Raw genomic sequence first — 17,002 nt, 5'->3', positions numbered from 1 at the left:
AATATTGTCAATGCGTCTAAGCCACTAATGGCCCCTAAGGAGAAACAAAAACTTAGGGCTTGAGCTTCTCAATCCACTATGGGCATTCCAGTGACTTCTGCGGAGCCGCTCCTGATTTAACTCGAAGGGGATCAGAATCAAGCTACTCATTTGGAAGTGGTGTGTTCGGGAGCATGTGTAAATTACATGCCCCAGGGGAGTTAATTTACACAGCGAGCAGTACATTAAAGTAGGGCAGCAGCTACTTTCGTTCACCTCTTCTGGGACTTATTCACCTGCTCTTTCCCAGCCCGCAGGATCCCGGGGGTTAGATCTTGGCCCCTCTGTTGTCAATGGGCCTAAGCTGATTTACACCAATCAAGGATCCGTCCTCTCATGGTGTAAAATACACCAGTTGAACCTCAAATCTGATTCCCCCCGACATCAGTTGCAAAATCTGCCTCAATTTCAGGGGGTCTGGATTTGGGCCCAGTTTGATGCATTTACTGACACAGGGAACTTAACATGTTGCCTCAGAATGATTTGACCCTTTGCCGCTAGCTGGTGAACTAGAAGCTGTAGGTAATACTTAATGCAGATAGGTTGATGTCATCACCATTTTACAGAGGGGGTAAACTGAGGCACAGAGCGGTGCAGTGACTCCCCCCCACTCCCCAGGTTACATTGCAAGTTAGTGGCAGGGTTGAACAGAACCCAGGCATCCGGGATCCCACTCCCTGGAACTCAGGAGTGCTGAATCCCAGCCCCTGTGCTCTAACCACTGCACCCCACACCCCTCCCAGAACTGGGGATAGAACCCAGGAGTCCTGGCTCCCAGTCCTGCACTCACACCACTTCACAACCCCCTCCAGTGGACCCCACAAGCTGCTATCAAGCCTCACTACCCCATACATGGATCAAGCAGGCAGCTGCATACCTTGAGGCTCTCCACCCACAGCTGGTACGACCTCAGGTTACCTGCACGGGGACAGGAAAGGGAGAGATGTAAATTCCCAGACCATTAGTGACTAAGGGCCCTAGGTGGGGTCCTCACCCTCCCCACCCCCCGCTCCTTTCCCCCTCACCCCCGAGCCTGACCCACGCCCTGGTGAGGAGGTGGATATTGCCAGGCCAGCCCTACCATCACTGCCAACCCCGGGTGCATTGTGGGGGAACCCTGGGTGGCACCACTGTCAAAAGTTACATCTGGGGGGGCTGGGGAAGAGGTTGCAGTGATGGATGCACCTGAGGGGGACAGATGGACAGAATGGAGGGATCGAGTCATAGGGGGAGGCGGGCGGGGATCAGCAGGGCCAAGCAAATCCATTGCCATGGCTCCCTGGGGATGCGGGTGGGGTCGCTGTATACGCACAGGGGCTCACACTGGGGGCACCGCACACCTATTGCCCCCCCAGGGAAGGTGGGGTCAGTGGCTGCACCCTCCTTACCCGCCGCCATCCCGCTGTTGGTGATTTCCTGCTCAAACACATCCGAAAAGCCCACGCCGGTGTTCAGCTTCTCCAGGCGCTCGTCAATGAACTGCAAAGGGGGCGGCGCGAGTGCAAGGGGAGTTGGGGAGAGCACAGAGAGCACATGCAGAAGGGGAACCGTGAGAGGGGAGCATGGGGTCAGATAGAGAGGAGGGAACCATGAGAGGAGAGAATGGGGGGCAGATGGAGAAGGAGAACCATTAGAGGGGAGTACGGGGGAGCAGATGGAGAAGGAGAACCATTAGAGGGGAGTACGGGGGAGCAGATGGAGGGAGGAAACATTAGAGGGGAGTATGGAGGGCAGATGGAGGGGGGAAACATTAGAGGGGAGTATGGGGGGGCAGATGGAGGGGGGAAACATTAGAGGGGAGTATGGGGGGGCAGATGGAGGGGGGAAACATTAGAGGGGAGTATGGGGGGCAGATGGAGGGGGAAACATTAGAGGGGAGTATGGGGGGCAGATGGAGGGGGGAAACATTAGAGGGGAGTATGGGGGGCAGATGGAGAACGGGGAACAATTAGAGGGGAGTACGGGGGAGCAGATGGAGAAGGGGGAACCATGAGAGGGAAGTATGGGGGGCAGATGGAGAAGGGGGAACCATTAGAGGGGAGCACACGGAAGGGCAGATGGAGAAGGGGGAACCATTAGAGGGGAGCATGGGGGGGCAGATGGAGAAGGGGAAACCATTAGAGGGGAGCATGGGGGCAGATGGAAGGGGGAACCATTAGAGGGGAGTATGGGGGGCAGATGGAGAAGGGGGAACCATTAGAGGGGAGCATGGGGGCAGATGGAGGGGGGAACCATTAGAGGGGAGTATGGGGGGCAGATGGAGAAGGGGGAACCATTAGAGGGGAGTATGGGGGGCAGATGGAGAAGGGGGAACCATTAGAGGGGAGCACACGGAAGGGCAGATGGAGAAGGGGGAACCATTAGAGGGGAGCATGGGGGGGCAGATGGAGAAGGGGGAACCATTAGAGGGGAGCACACGGAAGGGCAGATGGAGAAGGGGGAACCATTAGAGGGGAGCATGGGGGGCAGATGGAGAAGGGGGAACCATTAGAGGGGAGCATGGGGGGCAGATGGAGAAGGGGGAACCATTAGAGGGGGCCATTACAGGGAGAGCACATGATACAGTGGGGGCATAAATTATTATGGGGGACATGGGGGCAGGGCAGTGGAGGACATGGTCGGAGAGCGCGGCCATTCGTTAATAGCTTTTGTGGTGATGTGACACCTCAAAGCCCTAGGAAATATGACCCGGGATGGAGTGGCCCAACCAATCCCCTCCCCCCATCCCGGGCCCCCTCCGCCCCCCCAAACACTCCTAGATGCACCCCTCACCCCTCCAGGAGAGAAGGTCACACACACATGGCGGGGGCTGGGCACATCATTTCCTCTGGACAGGGGCTGCCAATGTACCTGGGGGTCTCAGAACTGGGCCCCAGAATTCCTGCCCCCCACCCCCCCAGCCCTAGGCTCTCCCTTTTACCTGTTTGAACAGCTGCAGGTGCACTGCGTTCTGCAGGAACTCCCGCATGGTGCTAGACTTGTGGTTGAGGAAGGACTCTTGGCAGAAAGAGATGGGCTGGCCCTGGGGGCAGAGGGCACAAAGAGGGTGAATGCGGGGGGCTCCCTTCTAGGAGGTTGGGTCCCAGGTCAGAGACACTGGCTCTGTGCCCCGCTTGGGGCGGAGGTCTGGAGCAGGGCCCCAGACTGGGGAAGCCAGGTTGCTCTGGGCACCGGGGATTGGCAGCTAGCCCAAAGCCCCTGAGGGCACTGACCACGGGGTAGTTACTGGGCAAACCGGGCACTCCAGCTGCCCTGGATGGTTCCTCAGCGTTTCTGGAGAACTCAACCCCCCCCAGGGCTTAACCCCGGCAGCTGCTTTGCAACATAAAATCCTTGAGGGTCACTCAGGGCTAATGCCTCCCCCTGCACAGAGAAACCCACAGGGGCCACTGGATTTCCAGGAAGTCCTCCCTGGGAGGGGGGCATTAGAGGGACACAGAGTGGGGAGGGTTTGGGGTTTCCCCTCCCGATCCTGGGGATCCCTGAGGAAGGAAACCCCGCAACGGGGAGAAGACAGACACTTAGAGGGCTGATTGCTCTATGCTACTCTGCCGGTCTCCCTGCCCATGGCAGCATAGCTGCTCAGGGGCGTGCAGACACTCGTATGGCCGGGCCTGGAAGAAAGGGGGAACACATAGGCTGCCATGGGGGGAACTCTTGGAGGGAACACATGGGGCATGTGGGAAGTGGGGGCGTGGACCAGCTTCTTGTTCTGGGTCTGGTCAGCGCCTGGCACAATGGGTTCCTGCCCTCAACTCAAATTCCCGGGTGAAATATACAGTACCTAACACAACGGGGTCCTGGACCAGGATTGAGGGTCCCAGATACCAATAATGAATGTCTAGCCCCAAGGGGGAGACACTGAGCACCTGACTCTGTCCTATCTCACACTGCATGTGCCCCCTCCCTGTGAGCTGCCCTCAGTGGGCTGGGAGGGAAGCCAGCCTCACCGGGGTGCAAATCAGCGCGTCACGATAGCCGCCGAACAGCAGCGCCTGGGCTCGGAGGAAGGCTCGGGCCACCCCGTCCCCAGTGGTGGCTGACTGCTTCTTCAGCTGGAGCTTCAGGAGAGACACCTGGGAGAGGAGAGACCCACATGAGTGAGTCAGGGTCAGCTCCTGGGCTGGGGGAGCTGGGGAGGGGCAGCAGTGTGGTCCGGGCCCTAGATCCCAGGGGGCTTTGGGGTACACTCAGGCTGAGATGGATCCCTGGATTAGACGGGAAAGTCCATGAGAGCGGGGAGGGAGGGAGATCCCACAGGGTCCCTGCAGATCACGCTCCTCCCATCTCCTGGGGTCCCTCTGGAAAGGGACGGAAGGATCTGTCCGTGGGATCTCCAGAAATCACGTTGCCACTAGAGAAGGAAGCCGACTTCCAGCTCTGGCTGGGGAACCTCCTTCCTCACGCAACCAAAGGGCAGCGTCTGCACTGGGGATGAGATCTCCGGGCTGCCAAGCCACGAGATGCCAGGGGGAGCTCAGAGCCCATGCCCCATACCCGGGGTGTAAGGAGGGGGCACAGAACAGGAGAGAAGGGGACTATGGGGAGATCCAGGCTAAGGTTTGGATGCAGCCCAGCGTGGGGCTTGCCAAGGATCATGGAGGTTGAATGTGGGGGTCCCCTCCAGGGCTGGTGGAGGGGGAGGAGGGTTTCACCCATCTGCTTGTGCTGGAGACAGGGGACGGCAGCAGGGGACAGGCAGGGACGGGCAGGGACTGACCACGTCGCTCGGGAGGTTCTCCAGGTCCTGGAAGGGCGACTCCAGCGTGTTGGTGTCGATGTTGAGGATCACCACGTCCTCCAGGGCCTTGTCCCGCACCCTCTGCCAGGAGAGGACACATCCAGAGGGGAAAGGGCTGGAGCTGGAGCCGGCCTCGGCGCTCTGCACCTCCCCACCAGGCAGCCGGGCTTGCCGTCCACCGGTAACCTCAGGCCACCAGGACGGTTCTTCCCTGAGGGAAACCCGCTCCAGCAGGCAACCCACAAGGGGCCAGAGCCTGTAGCTTGGCACCCGGCTTCGCTCCAGCTCTGGGACCCGCAGCAGCTCCTTGCTGATGGCAGCTTTGACTCGAGATCCAAATTAAACGTCCAGGGGATCGGACCCACCCCCTGTGCAAAGGCTGAGGAAATCCCCCCCATGAAGCTGTGGGACCCCTTTCTCCACACAAGCCCGCCCCCCTCCCCCAGTCCCAGATCTCTTCCTGGGAACGGCAGGAGCTCCCCCCTGCATCCTGGGGGATCCCCCGCATTCAGGCTTCCTGCAGCCCCAGTTTGTGCTGGGTCTCACCCCCCTTCCCAGCCTGCAGTGCAGGTTGCAGTCCCCAGGGGGCGCCGGGGAGGGGCAGGACTCACCTCCATGAGGCTGGAATGGACACCGATGAGGTAGGGCATAGGGGCACTGCGGGAAGGGAGGGAGGGAGAGAGAGGATGAGGAGACGCAGACAAATAAAGCATAAACTGCCCAGGCCTGGTAGCGCCCGTGCCTCAAAGCAGAGACTAGAGGGGTCAGTGCGCTAGATTATCCCCCTAAAACTTGCTCCCTACAGCACAGTCCCCCCAAGCGCCACACTGGGACACTGGGGTTGGCACGGACCGTGAGGGGAGAGTTTACCCTGCCTAGCCCTCGCCCCGCTCCCTGTGGCACAGCACCCCATGGTGCCAGGCAGGGGCTAGCACTGGCTGAAAGGGCACAGCGCCCCCTACAGAGCCCCCACCCTGCTCCCTGCCTGGCACCATGGGGAGAGCACCCCCTGACCGCCAGGGGAGAGCGCCCCCTACAGAGCCCCCACCCTGCTCCCTGCCGCACAGCGCCCCCTAGTGCCAGCCTAGGGCACCGGGGCCAGCCCTGACCGCCAGGGGAGGGCGCCCCCTACAGAGCCCCCACCCTGCTCCCTGCCGCACAGCGCCCCCTATAGGGCACTGGGGCCAGACCTGACCGCCAGGGGAGAGCGCCTCCTACAGAGCCCCCACCCTGCTCCCTGCCGCACAGCGCCCCCTAGTGCCAGTCTAGGGCACCGGGGCCAGCCCTGACCGCCAGGGGAGAGCGCCCCCTCCCACCTCCCTGAAGGATGCCGGCGGTCCCCCCTCCAAGAACCGACCTGGCCCACCCCTGTTTGGCCCGCCAGAGGCTGCCCGTGCCCTTACCAGCAGTAGTCGAGCAGGTGCGGGGGCAGCGTGGGGATGTAGATGTGTTGCCAGTACATGGGGTAGAGCATGGCGGAGGAGGCCTGGACGCAGGCCGTGAGCTGGGGACAGACACAGACCCGGCCTTAGACTGTGCTCCGACGTGGGGGAGGTTGGGTGGGGGGCTCCGAGGACGGAGAGATCTGGGGGAGGCAGGGGCCTCAAGAAATGTCCTGCATTGGAGGCTACGGGGGTCACAAGTCCCGGGCCGGGGCCATAACGGGTTGTGCGCGTGGGCCGGGGCACGTCCCCCTGAGCAACACCCCCCAGTGCCCCTGCCAAGGCACGTCCCCGCGCCCTCACTGCAGGCATGTGCCAGGGCACAGCCCTGCGACCCCCTCCCCAGCGGCCCTGTGCCAGGGCGAGTGCCCCCCCCCGGTGCCCCTCACCGTGCTGAGCTTGCCGGAGGTGAGCAGGATGCGCCGCTCGTACAGCATGCTCCCGTACAGCTGCAGCATGTTGGGCACGTCCACGGCCACCACGAACTCCGTCAAGTTCCTCTGCGGGCAGAGGCCGGGGCAGGAGTTCGAGACGCCCCGACTCCCCGCTCTTCCCCTTCACCCCGTCTGCCCCTCTGTCCTTCCCGCTGCAGTGCGCTCCCCCCCCGCCCCGTTCAACACAATGCATGCCTCTCCCCCTCCCGCAGGGCAATGTGAGCTCCCCCCCCCACTCGGCAGTGTGCTGCGCTTTCCCCCTCCCCCCTCTGCAGTGTAGTGAGCACCCGCTCCCCCCTCCTGCAGTGTGGTGCGCTCTGCCACTTCCCCCATTCTGCAGTGAAGTGTGCTGTCCTCCTGCAGTGCACTGCGCTTTCCCCCTCCCCCCTCCTGCAGTGCAGTGCACTCCTCCCCTCCTGCAGTGTGGTGCGCTCTGCCACTTCCCCCATTCTCCAGTGAAGTGTGCTGTCCTCCTGCAGTGCACTGCGCTTTCCCCCTCCCCCCTCCTGCAGTGCACTGCGCTTTCCCCCTCCCCCCTCCTGCAGTGCACTGCGCTTTCCCCCTCCCCCCTCCTGCAGTGTGGTGCGCTCTGCCACTTCCCCCATTCTGCAGTGAAGTGTGCTGTCCTCCTGCAGTGCACTGTGCTTTCCCCCTCCCCCCTCCTGCAGTGCAGTGCACTCCCCCCCTCCTGCAGTGTGGTGCGCTCTGCCACTTCCCCCATTCTGCAGTGAAGTGTGCTCTCCCCCTCCTGCACTGCAGTGTGCTTCCCCTCTGCAGTGCAGTGCGCACCCACTCCCCCTCCTGAAGTGCAGTGCACTCTCTCGCTCCTGCAGGGCAGTGTGCTCTGCCACTGCCTCCATTCTGCAGTAAAGTGTGCTCTCGCCCTCCTGCAGTGCACTGCGCTTTCCCCTCCCCTTCCTGCAGTGAAGTGCACTCTTCCCTCCTGCAGTGCAGTGAGCTCTCCCCTTATTGCAGTGTAGTGCGCTCTCCCCTCCCCCACTCTGCAGCACACTGCCCCTCCCCCTCCTGCAGCACAGTGCGCTCTCCTCTCCCCTAATCTGCAGCACACTGTACTCTCCCCCTCGGCCCCCTGCCTATCCCACCCTGCCGTGCAGTGTCATGCACCCCCTCCTCTCCCTGCACTGCTCACATTCAGTCTCCTTGCAGTGCTCTCCCCCCCCCACTCACTGCCAGGGCACCTCCCCCATTCCACCGCCTCTGCTCTTTGCACCCCTGAATCAGCCCCCAAACCCGCCCATCCCAGGAGGGGGCGCAGGGACTTACGTTCTCCGGGATGGTGGGCAGGCTGCCGAGGTCCGGGGCAATGAAGTAGGAAGGCTGTAATGGAGAAGGGGGTGGTGTTAGCACGGCCCCCGCCACCAGGGGGCGCCGTGCTGCGGAGTTAGTGCTGTTCACCCAAGCCACACAGGGTTAATCATCGTTAAGCTTGTAATTAGTTGGCGGCTGAGTTTGCTCCCCTGGTTAGGGAAGGGAGAAGATTCGGGGGTCCAGTTGCACAGTTTGCCCGTCCTCCCCAGTTGCCCCTTAGTGCCACCGGATAGGGGTGATCATACCACCTGGCTGGGGGGGGACGGGGACCATGCACTGTCAGGGATCGCTCGGTTAGTCGGCACACTCCGGCTGGTTAACATCGGGCGGAGTTTCCCGACTCACCGACTCGGTCCCGCCCGCCGGATCCTGGCTCCGGTCTCTGTGTCGGCCATTCAGAAAGTTGCCGGTGCTTATTCTCAGTTTGTTCAACTTCTGGTCCTTGCGGGACAGCGAGGGGATAAAAGCATAGAGACGTGCGTGTGCACCACCAGCAGGACAGCCCTGCACCTTCGCGGGATCAGCGGGCTTGGTTGGGGCAGTCCGGAGGATTATGAGATCTTAATGCCAAAATGCCATAAAACTTCCCCCAAATAATTCCTAGATCAGATCTTTTAGAAAAACAACCAATAAGAATGTAAGAGCCAAGGTCCATCTAGCCCAGTATCCTGTCTCTGACAGTGGCCAGAGATGCACGAGGAGTGGACAAAACAGGGCAATTTTGGAGAAATACACCCCTGTTGTCCCCTCCTGATTTCTGGGAGTCAGATTTAGGGTTGCCCCATGCATGGGGTTACATCCCTGACCTTGGTTGATAGCCATTGATGGACCTATCCTCCGTGAACTGGCCATCACAACATCCCAAGGCAGTGAGTTCCACAGGTTAATTGTGCGTGGCCTGGAAAAAATACTTCCTCTCTCTTGTACTAAATCTGCCACCTGTGCATTTCATCGCGTGACCCCTGGTTTTTGTGTTGTGGGAAAGGCTAAATATCAGTTCTCCATTCCCTTGTTTCCACACACGTACGCCTTATTTCCAGTGTGAACCTGGCTAGCCTCAACTCCCGGGGCCTGGATCTTGTTAGCCCTTTTGCCCCTAGATTGAAGAGCCATGATTTTCCAGTGGAAAATTGGGTTTTCCACTAAATGGGTTCCCCCCCCCCGCCCCCGAAAGCATCTGCTTCCCCTGGGAAGTGTCGCTATCTTGTCAAAATATCCCAGACTGAAATATTCTGGCCCCAAACCAAACTATGTCAATTCAAAACGGCACCTTGGTGTCTCGTGGGAATTGTAGTGTGGGTGTCTTGTGCTGCCGTTCTCCACTGTTGGAAGGACGCTGTGGTTTGACAACATCTCCCATCGAATCATAGAATATCAGGGTTGGAAGGGACCTCAGGAGGTCATCTAGTCCAATCCCCTGCTCAAAGCAGGACCAATCCCCGACTAAATCATCCCAGCCAGGGCTTTGTCAAGCCTGACCTTAAAAACTTCTAGGGAAAGAGATTCCACCACCTCCCTAGGTAACGCATTCCAGTGCTTCACCACCCTCCTCGTGAAAAAGTTTTTCCTAATATCCAACCTAAATCTCCCCCACTGCAACTTGAGACCATTACTCCTCGTTCTGTCATCTGCTACCACTGAGAACAGTCTAGAGCCATCCTCTTTGGAACCCCCTTTCAGGTAGTTGGAAGCAGCTATCAAATCCCCCCTCATTCTTCTCTTCTGAAGACTAAACATCTCCAGTTCCCTCAGCCTCTCCTCATAAGTCATGTGTTCCTGTCCCCTAACCATTTTTGTTGCCCTCCGCTGGACTCTTTCCAATTTTTTGGGTCTTGTCGTGTGGGGCCCAACACTGGACACAGGACTCCAGATGAGGCCTCACCAGTGCCGAATTGAGGGGAACGATCACGTCCCTCGATCTGCTGGCCATGCCCCTACTTATACAGCCCCAAATGCCGTTAGCCTTCTTGGCAACAAGGGCACCCTGTTGACTCATATCCAGCTTCTCGTCCACTGTCACCCCCAGGTCCTTTTCTGCAGAACTGCTGCCGACCCATGATGCACCACAGCCAAGGACTCCTCGGTCACACCCCTGCCCTTCACTAAGAGGGGAGAAAGTGGTGCATCCTGGGAGATGTAGTCCAACCAGGGAGCTGGCCCATAGAGAATGGGTGCATAAGGCACTTGAACTACAACTCCCATGAGGCCCCTCAGCACTAGTTTGAATTGAAGTATTTTGGGTTTTGGCCACTTTTGGGAGGGGGAAGGGCTGGCCTACAGGTGGGCGACCGCCCAGGGCACCGTGGTTGGGGATGGAGGGGCACTGTAGTCGTCGTCCCCTCCCCCCACACACACAGCCAGCCTAAGGCCCCTTTAACCCGTGAGCATTGGCCTGGAGCCAGGGAGGGCCAGAGTTGGGGGTGCCCCGAGTGGGGGCTCTTCCTGGGCACTAGGCTCCAGTTGTTAGTCCTGGCTGGGCTGGGGAAGGACCAGACTTCCTCTTCCCCTGCACGGACCACTCCTGGGGCCAGGTCAGACCCACCTACGGGAAACCGCCCCCCCCCCCGCCCCCGACTGTCGGAAGCTCCACGGCTGCTGGCCACCCCCAGCAGGAGTACGGAAGTAAGGGTGGCAATCCCGCGTCGCCCGACAATAGCCTTGCGACCCCCCACAACCCACTTTTGGGTCGGGACCCCTACGGTTTCAACACCACAAAATTTCAGATGTACCTGTTGGAAACCGTGACATTTACGATTTTTTTTATCCTATGATTGTGAAATTGGATCCAAAATGGATTGTGAATTTGGTAGCGCCCTGTAGGATTTGGTAGGATCATGGACCGAGGGGGGGGCAGCACCCCCTAGTGAGAGAGACTGAGCTGATACTTACAAATTCTAGGTTGACGGGGCTGTTCAGCTGGGGCACCGGGTGGCAATAGAGGGCAGAGAGGAACTCGGCCAGTTCATTGAGCTGATGGGGAGAGAGGAAGGATGAAACGGATCAGTCCACAAGGAGCTGGGCTTGAGGGAGTGACAAGATGATCGTGATGTAGCGAGACTAGGGGTGGAGGTAGCCACCGAAAAGGACCCAGGAGTCCTGGGCTCACCTGCTCCTTGGCTAAGTGGTCAGCAATGTTGTTGAGGATCTTGTAGAAAACTTCAAACCAGGGCAGGTAACTGAGAAAAGGAGAAGCGGGGACAGTTTATTGTCTGTATTATGGTAGCCCCTAGGGGACCCATCCTGCCGGGTGCTGAACGGACCCCACGTGAGAGAGAATCTGTGCCCCAAAGAGCTCAGGGTCTGAACAGACAAAGGAAGGGCCGTTCCCCCTGAGGTACAGAGAGACGAAGTGACTGAGATGCGGCTGCCTCTGGAGTGGGATATGGGAGCTGTTTATACAGGGATCCTTTGCTCAGCGCTGAGATGCGGCTGCCTCTGGGGTGGGGCGCAGGGGCTGTTTATACAGGGATCCTTCATCCAGTGCTGAGTGAAGAAGAACCCTAAATCCAGGGACACGAGGGAACCACCAGAATAGAAGCAATTGACGGAGGAGGAATTTGGCAGAATGTCGGGGTGGATACATTGGCCAGGATTATAGTTTTAGATCTGCTCTGAAACACGGTGGCTGCAGCAGCCTGGCGTCCCCTAGTGCCACGCTGCGGCATCGGGCTCAGCGCTAACAAGGCGGGGAGAGCGCCCCCTGCCGGAGCCCCCAGCCCACTCCCAGCCGCACGGCGCGGTACCTGAGGATGCAGAGGCAGGCCCGGAAGCCCCCGGCCAGGCGGCAGAACCCAAAGCGCTGGTTCCCCTCCAGATCGGTCAGGACGAAGGTGAAGTTCTGCACCACGGAGTTCTCCTTTACCCTGCGGGGGCGGGGGGGGGGGCACCCAGTGAGACCGACGGGAGAGGAGGAAGCTAACGGCCGACCGAATCCAGGACAACACCCAGAGCAGGGAGCTGGGAGCCAGGGACTCCTGGTTTCTACCCCCAGCTCTGGGAAGGGAGTGGGATCTAGTGGTTTGAATACCACTGCTGGTCCCAATCATGGTGCACTGGGCTCGATCCTGCCAGGTGCTCAGCACCTCCCTCTCCCTTTGGCACTAGTGGGACCAGAGGCCTTTCATCCTCCTCCTGAGAGATGGGGAGGGGATGGCCCTCAGCCCTCACTGCTTCCTGCATTAGACACCGCACAGGGACGCCTATGGCCTGACCCCTGGCTACTGTCTCCCGAGAGCCATGAGCCACTGACCGCAGGGGAGCTCGTAAACTGGAGAGATTTATTGGGTGGAGGAGACCCCAGGACAGATCCTCCCACCCATGCACATGCATAGACCGACGTGCACCCGCGCAGCCGTGTACCTCTCTATGTCGAAGGGGAAGCAGAATTTGGGCAGCATCTGGATGGATTCCTGGAGAAGGCAAGGTGAAAATTACACCCCCATGACTTCAGAGATCACGGAGACCCAGCACACCAGGGTGGGGGCGAAGGCCAGATCGTCTTTATTTCCTGTCTGCTCTTTGCCCCTGACCGGAGGGAAAGTCCCCTAGGGCCAAAAAGCCCCATCAAACACCCCAGCCCTTGCTACAGACGAGAAGCCAGGACTGAGCTGAGAGGAATTTAAGGGGGATTCTTTGGTTCTCGCCGGTTGAATCTGCACTAGGCGAGACAGGCCCATGGGTCTGATCTGGGACGGCAGGGCTTCATGGGCCCATGGGTCTGATCAAGGGGGCAGGGAAGGGGAGATAGGCTCGCTGGGCCCATGGGTGTGATCTCTGGGCAGGGGGGATAGTGGGTTAGATGGACATGAGGCAGATCAAGCCCAGATCCATGGCTCCAGGCCCACACACCGGCCTGCCCCCAACGCACTGTGGGGTGAGCGGCTCATGCTCAGCTGGCTGTCACTTCCCCCACTCTGGCGTTACAGCTCTTCCACTGGCACAGGGGAAACATGGCGCTTGGCAGAGGGGCGCAGAAGCGAGGCACAGACCTGGTCATCGAACTCCTCCGGGAACTGCCTCAGCACCTGGGGGTCTGTGGGGAAAGCAGAGATAGAACCGCGATGACAGCCCTGCCCCCCAGGCCCCTGCCAGTGCTCCCTGAGCCCCTCAACCTCCCTCACCAGTGGGGAGCAGGGAAAGGAAGTGACGTGTCCAAAGACAGTCAGAGAGAAAGTGGCAGAGCCAGAAATAGAACCCAGGAGTCCTGGCTCCCCTGCTCTAACCACTAGACCCCACTCCCCACCCAGAGCTACGAATAGAACCCAGGAGTCCTGGCTCCCAGCCCCCAACCATTTCATAAAGGCCACCAATCAGCACCACTGGATGGTAATGACTTTAGGATACTACTAGAATGGTCTGGATTTGAACTCGTAACCCAGAGCGGAAATGCCCCGTTATCCCATTCCCTGACCTCTAAGAGCCAGCCAGTCCCCCTGCCCAGGGATCAGACCAGAGCTGGCACGCCCTAGAGGAGAGCATCCCTCCCCTCTCCACCCCTGCAGCTAACCAGTCCCACCAACCAAGAGCTGGATCAGAGCCTCAGAGAGGGGAAAAGTCCTGGAGCCAGCCAGGCCCCCAGAACCAGCACCCTGGAAGAGAAAGGCCCTGTATCTAGTACGGCAGGGGGGAGGGATACCAGGCTGGATGGGCCCATGGGTCTGACTGGGGGACCAGGGGGAGGGATACCAGGCTGGATGGGCCCATGGGTCTGACTGGGGTAACAGGGAGGCAGGATACCAGGCTGGATGGGCCCACGGGTCTGACTGGGGTAACAGGGAGGCAGGATACCAGGCTGGATGGGCCCACGGGTCTGACTGGGGGACCAGGCTCTGTGGGCTCACTGCTCGGAGCTGCTTGGGGGTAACACACAGGATGGGACTCAGGCGGGGAGAGGCTGCCCTAGAAGCTGGGGACTGTTTGGTCCTGAAGGTCCAAGGAGGCGAGCGATACACACAGATCCCTGGGGGAGCCGTGGGCTCGGGAGAGGTCGGTCTCTGCACCCAGATTCTAGACCGTCCCCCACCCCGAGAGCAGCCTCCCACTGGGACAGCTCCCCCCCGCTAGCACTCACATCCCCCTCCCATGCAGGGCAGGATGCCCGTCCCCCCCACCCCCCGCGTGATGCACCAGACACACTCGCGGCCTCCACCTCCCGCCTCGCCACTTCCTGTGGCTGCTGAGAGCAGCCCAGATGGAAGGGCCCTTCGGCTCTGCGTGGGGGTGGGGGGGCGCACCTCTGAACCCAGGCCCGGCCCTGCCCATGTAGCCGACTCCCCCTGCCCCCCACCAGGAGGCTGGGGAAGGGGTTTCTGATTCCCCAGGACCTCACAGTCACCCCCACTGTGAGCTGGGCTATAATGCTTGACAGGCTGTTTATACAGCAATTCTTCACCCAGTGCCAAGGGTGCCGTGTGGCAGCTGTTTACCTAGGGATCCCTTGCCTGGCGCTGAGATGCAGCCACCTCTGGGGTGGGGCGCAGGGGCTGTTTATACAGGGATCCCTGCCCGGCCCTGACATGCAGCCCTTCGGGAATGGGACACAGGGGGCTGTTTATACAAGGATTCCTTGCCCAGTGCTGAGATGCAGCTGCCTCTGGGGTGGGACACAGGGGGTTGTTTACACAGGAATCCCTCCCTGGCGCCGAGATGCAGCCATCTCTGGGGTGGGACGCAGGGGGCTGTTTACACAGGGATCCTTCGCCCGGCGCTGAGGGGCAGCCATTTCTGGGGTAGGCCGCAAGGGCTGTTGAACAGCCACATACAGCAGTTTAGGACAGGAAGTGAATAACATTTTCCAGGTCAAGAAACCTGCAGGAGGATTTAGGGAGGCAGAACAGAATGACCTACAGACAGGATGTGGGATAAACACCTCAGCTCTTGCACACAGAACACACACACACAGTGCTAGGGAAACTGTCAGATCTATCCCCATGCTGGGGCAATGGGGCCAAAATGGACTGCAGGGGGAGGGCACCCCCTACTGAGCCCCCCACCCCAATTCCTGCAGCACCCCACCCCCTAGCTGGGGTATTGGGGTCATACTGATGCCAAGGGATGTACGCCCCCCCTACTGTTCCCCTGCCACCCCACAGCACCTTCATCCTATCACTGGCTTTGCTGGACCCTGCTTGGCTCAGGGGCCCTGAGGAAATCCCAACCCGAGGTCAGACAGCTGGAGGTGTTTCACGTCTCCCCTGAACTGCAGATGCCCCCCAAACCCTTCCCAAATGCTGTCCTTCATGAAGACAACCCCCCATAAATGCCATGGGACGGCCCTAATTTCCATGGGTCTTTAGGCTCACAGAACAATGGAAGAGACACTCAGCAACAACTGCTCTAACCACTGGACCCCACTCCCAGGAAAGAACCCGGGAGTCCTGACTCTCAGTCTCTCAGCCAGACTCTCAGTCTCCTCCCACCCCCTCTAAGAACACAGATAAACCCCACACAACCCGCCCGCCCCGGCGCTGGCCTCTGGGCTCAGGGACTTACCGTCATCTGCAGATGTGGGGCAGGCTGCCTCGAAGAACAAATCAAATGTCTTCTGGGGATTTTCCCTGGTAGGGGGAGAAGAGAGGAACCTATAAGCACTGGCCAGGCTAATGGCTGAGAACGGACAAGCTCAGTGCACAAGCGGCCATCACAGGGTTGTGCAGATTTGCTCAGCAATCTTAGACCTGCATGCACTGAGGTGCTGGGGGAAAACCCTTTCAGGAAGGGCCCGATTTAGGTTGCTCAGACTTCTTGTCTCCTGGGGGTGGGGGGCGGGGGAGACACGACTTTTAATGCACAAGCCAGGCACAGCTGGGGGTTGGGCACCCCTTAGGGGGACCTGGCTAAGGACCCCGGCGATGGATCCAGACTCCACCTGGAATGGAAACCCCTCACGTGGAGATAAGACACACTATGGAGAGCTGGGACCCCTGGCTTCTAGCCCCAACTCTGGGAGGGGAGTTGGATCGGGGGGCGGGGGGGGGCTGCAATTCTGGACTCCTACATTCTGATTCACTCCTGCTCTGCCCTGACTGCCTGAGTGACTTGGGAAAGTCACTCCCTTTCTTTGTGCCTCAGTTTCCTCCCCATAAGAGGAGGACGTTAATGCTGACCTGCCTCTCTGGGGTGAGGCTGAATTCATCCGTAAGCAGGATGAATCTTTGGCTAGAAGATGCCAAAGGACAGTAACAGGATTAGCTGACATAGCTCCACAGGTGAGCTAAAACCCACCTCATGCACCCCACAATCCTGCCTGCCCCTAGAGGATGGAGGAGAACTCCCCTCCCAACTGCGGACGACCCCCACCCCTGGCTCCTACAGTCCTGCCCAGGAGTACCCTGGGCTGCTCACCTGCCTGGCTAGCTCAGACCTGGGCGCGGTTGCCTGGATGGTGAACTGCGCTGGAAAGAGATGGACCCCAAAACTGGCACGGCCCAGACAGCAGCAGGGCCAGCAACCTGCCAAGCTAGGGATCCCTGACCCTGCCACTCTTTTGCAGTGTCCAATTCTCCATGGCGTCCCCCCACCCGAGCTTCCAACCCACCGAAGGGAGAAATCTTCCATCCCCCTCAGTGTCACTCCCTTCGTGGGGCCCTGAGGCATTGAAACCAGCAAAGATGGGGTGTCTTAAAGGGGCCTGTCTGCCCCCCTTGGTGTCTGCCCGGGATCAAAGGTCAATTTCACTTTCTCCACTGATCAGGTAAAGAGCCAGCCAGTGGGAGGCTGGGGGGCGCCTCTGAGGGGCTGAAAATCCCTTCTGCTAAAGCCCAGGCCCTGCATGGGATCGGCGCCCAGAGAAAATCAAAGGGGTCTTACTTTATCCGCGAGCCCATGGTTCTCACTGCTCATCCCCTGTCACGGTCTCATCCCAGGCTGGCTGCCTCCAACGGGGGTGGTGCCCGCGGCACCTCTGGAGGGTAGATTTCAAGGCTGGGTTGGGTATTAAAAAAAAAACAAAAAAACCCTCTCTCTCCTTTTTTTTTTTTTTTTACGGTGCATCTACAAAAGTATGAAAAAATTGCTCC

The 17,002-nt window shown here is 59.6% G+C and overlaps 1 protein-coding gene across 3 annotated transcripts in view; it reads right to left on the bottom strand.

The window, feature by feature from the left end:
- Positions 1 to 17,002, bottom strand: part of DENND1C (DENN domain containing 1C) — a 22,479-nt gene extending 5,477 nt beyond the window's left edge. For 2 of the 3 annotated variants that reach the window (XM_073318439.2, XM_073318441.2), the window contains exons 1-17: positions 16,794 to 17,002; positions 15,477 to 15,541; positions 12,974 to 13,017; positions 12,345 to 12,394; positions 11,729 to 11,848; positions 11,092 to 11,161; positions 10,875 to 10,955; positions 8,331 to 8,426; positions 7,941 to 7,994; positions 6,612 to 6,722; positions 6,184 to 6,284; positions 5,392 to 5,437; positions 4,760 to 4,861; positions 3,990 to 4,115; positions 2,960 to 3,061; positions 1,428 to 1,518; positions 917 to 957 (exon numbers count right to left, since the gene is read on the bottom strand). In XM_073318439.2, coding sequence (XP_073174540.1) covers positions 917 to 957; positions 1,428 to 1,518; positions 2,960 to 3,061; positions 3,990 to 4,115; positions 4,760 to 4,861; positions 5,392 to 5,437; positions 6,184 to 6,284; positions 6,612 to 6,722; positions 7,941 to 7,994; positions 8,331 to 8,426; positions 10,875 to 10,955; positions 11,092 to 11,161; positions 11,729 to 11,848; positions 12,345 to 12,394; positions 12,974 to 13,017; positions 15,477 to 15,541; positions 16,794 to 16,810 — 1,317 coding nt within the window. In that variant the 5' untranslated portion in view covers positions 16,811 to 17,002. The remainder of the gene's footprint in view (positions 1 to 916; positions 958 to 1,427; positions 1,519 to 2,959; positions 3,062 to 3,989; positions 4,116 to 4,759; positions 4,862 to 5,391; positions 5,438 to 6,183; positions 6,285 to 6,611; positions 6,723 to 7,940; positions 7,995 to 8,330; positions 8,427 to 10,874; positions 10,956 to 11,091; positions 11,162 to 11,728; positions 11,849 to 12,344; positions 12,395 to 12,973; positions 13,018 to 15,476; positions 15,542 to 16,793) is intronic. The other variant, XM_073318440.2, reaches the window with a different exon arrangement.

Source organism: Lepidochelys kempii, chromosome 20 (genome assembly GCF_965140285.1).
Source record: "Lepidochelys kempii isolate rLepKem1 chromosome 20, rLepKem1.hap1, whole genome shotgun sequence".
Classification (NCBI taxonomy): domain Eukaryota; kingdom Metazoa; phylum Chordata; order Testudines; family Cheloniidae; genus Lepidochelys; species Lepidochelys kempii.
The sequence above is the reverse complement of the archived record's forward strand: the minus strand, read 5'-3'. Positions and strand labels throughout refer to the sequence as shown.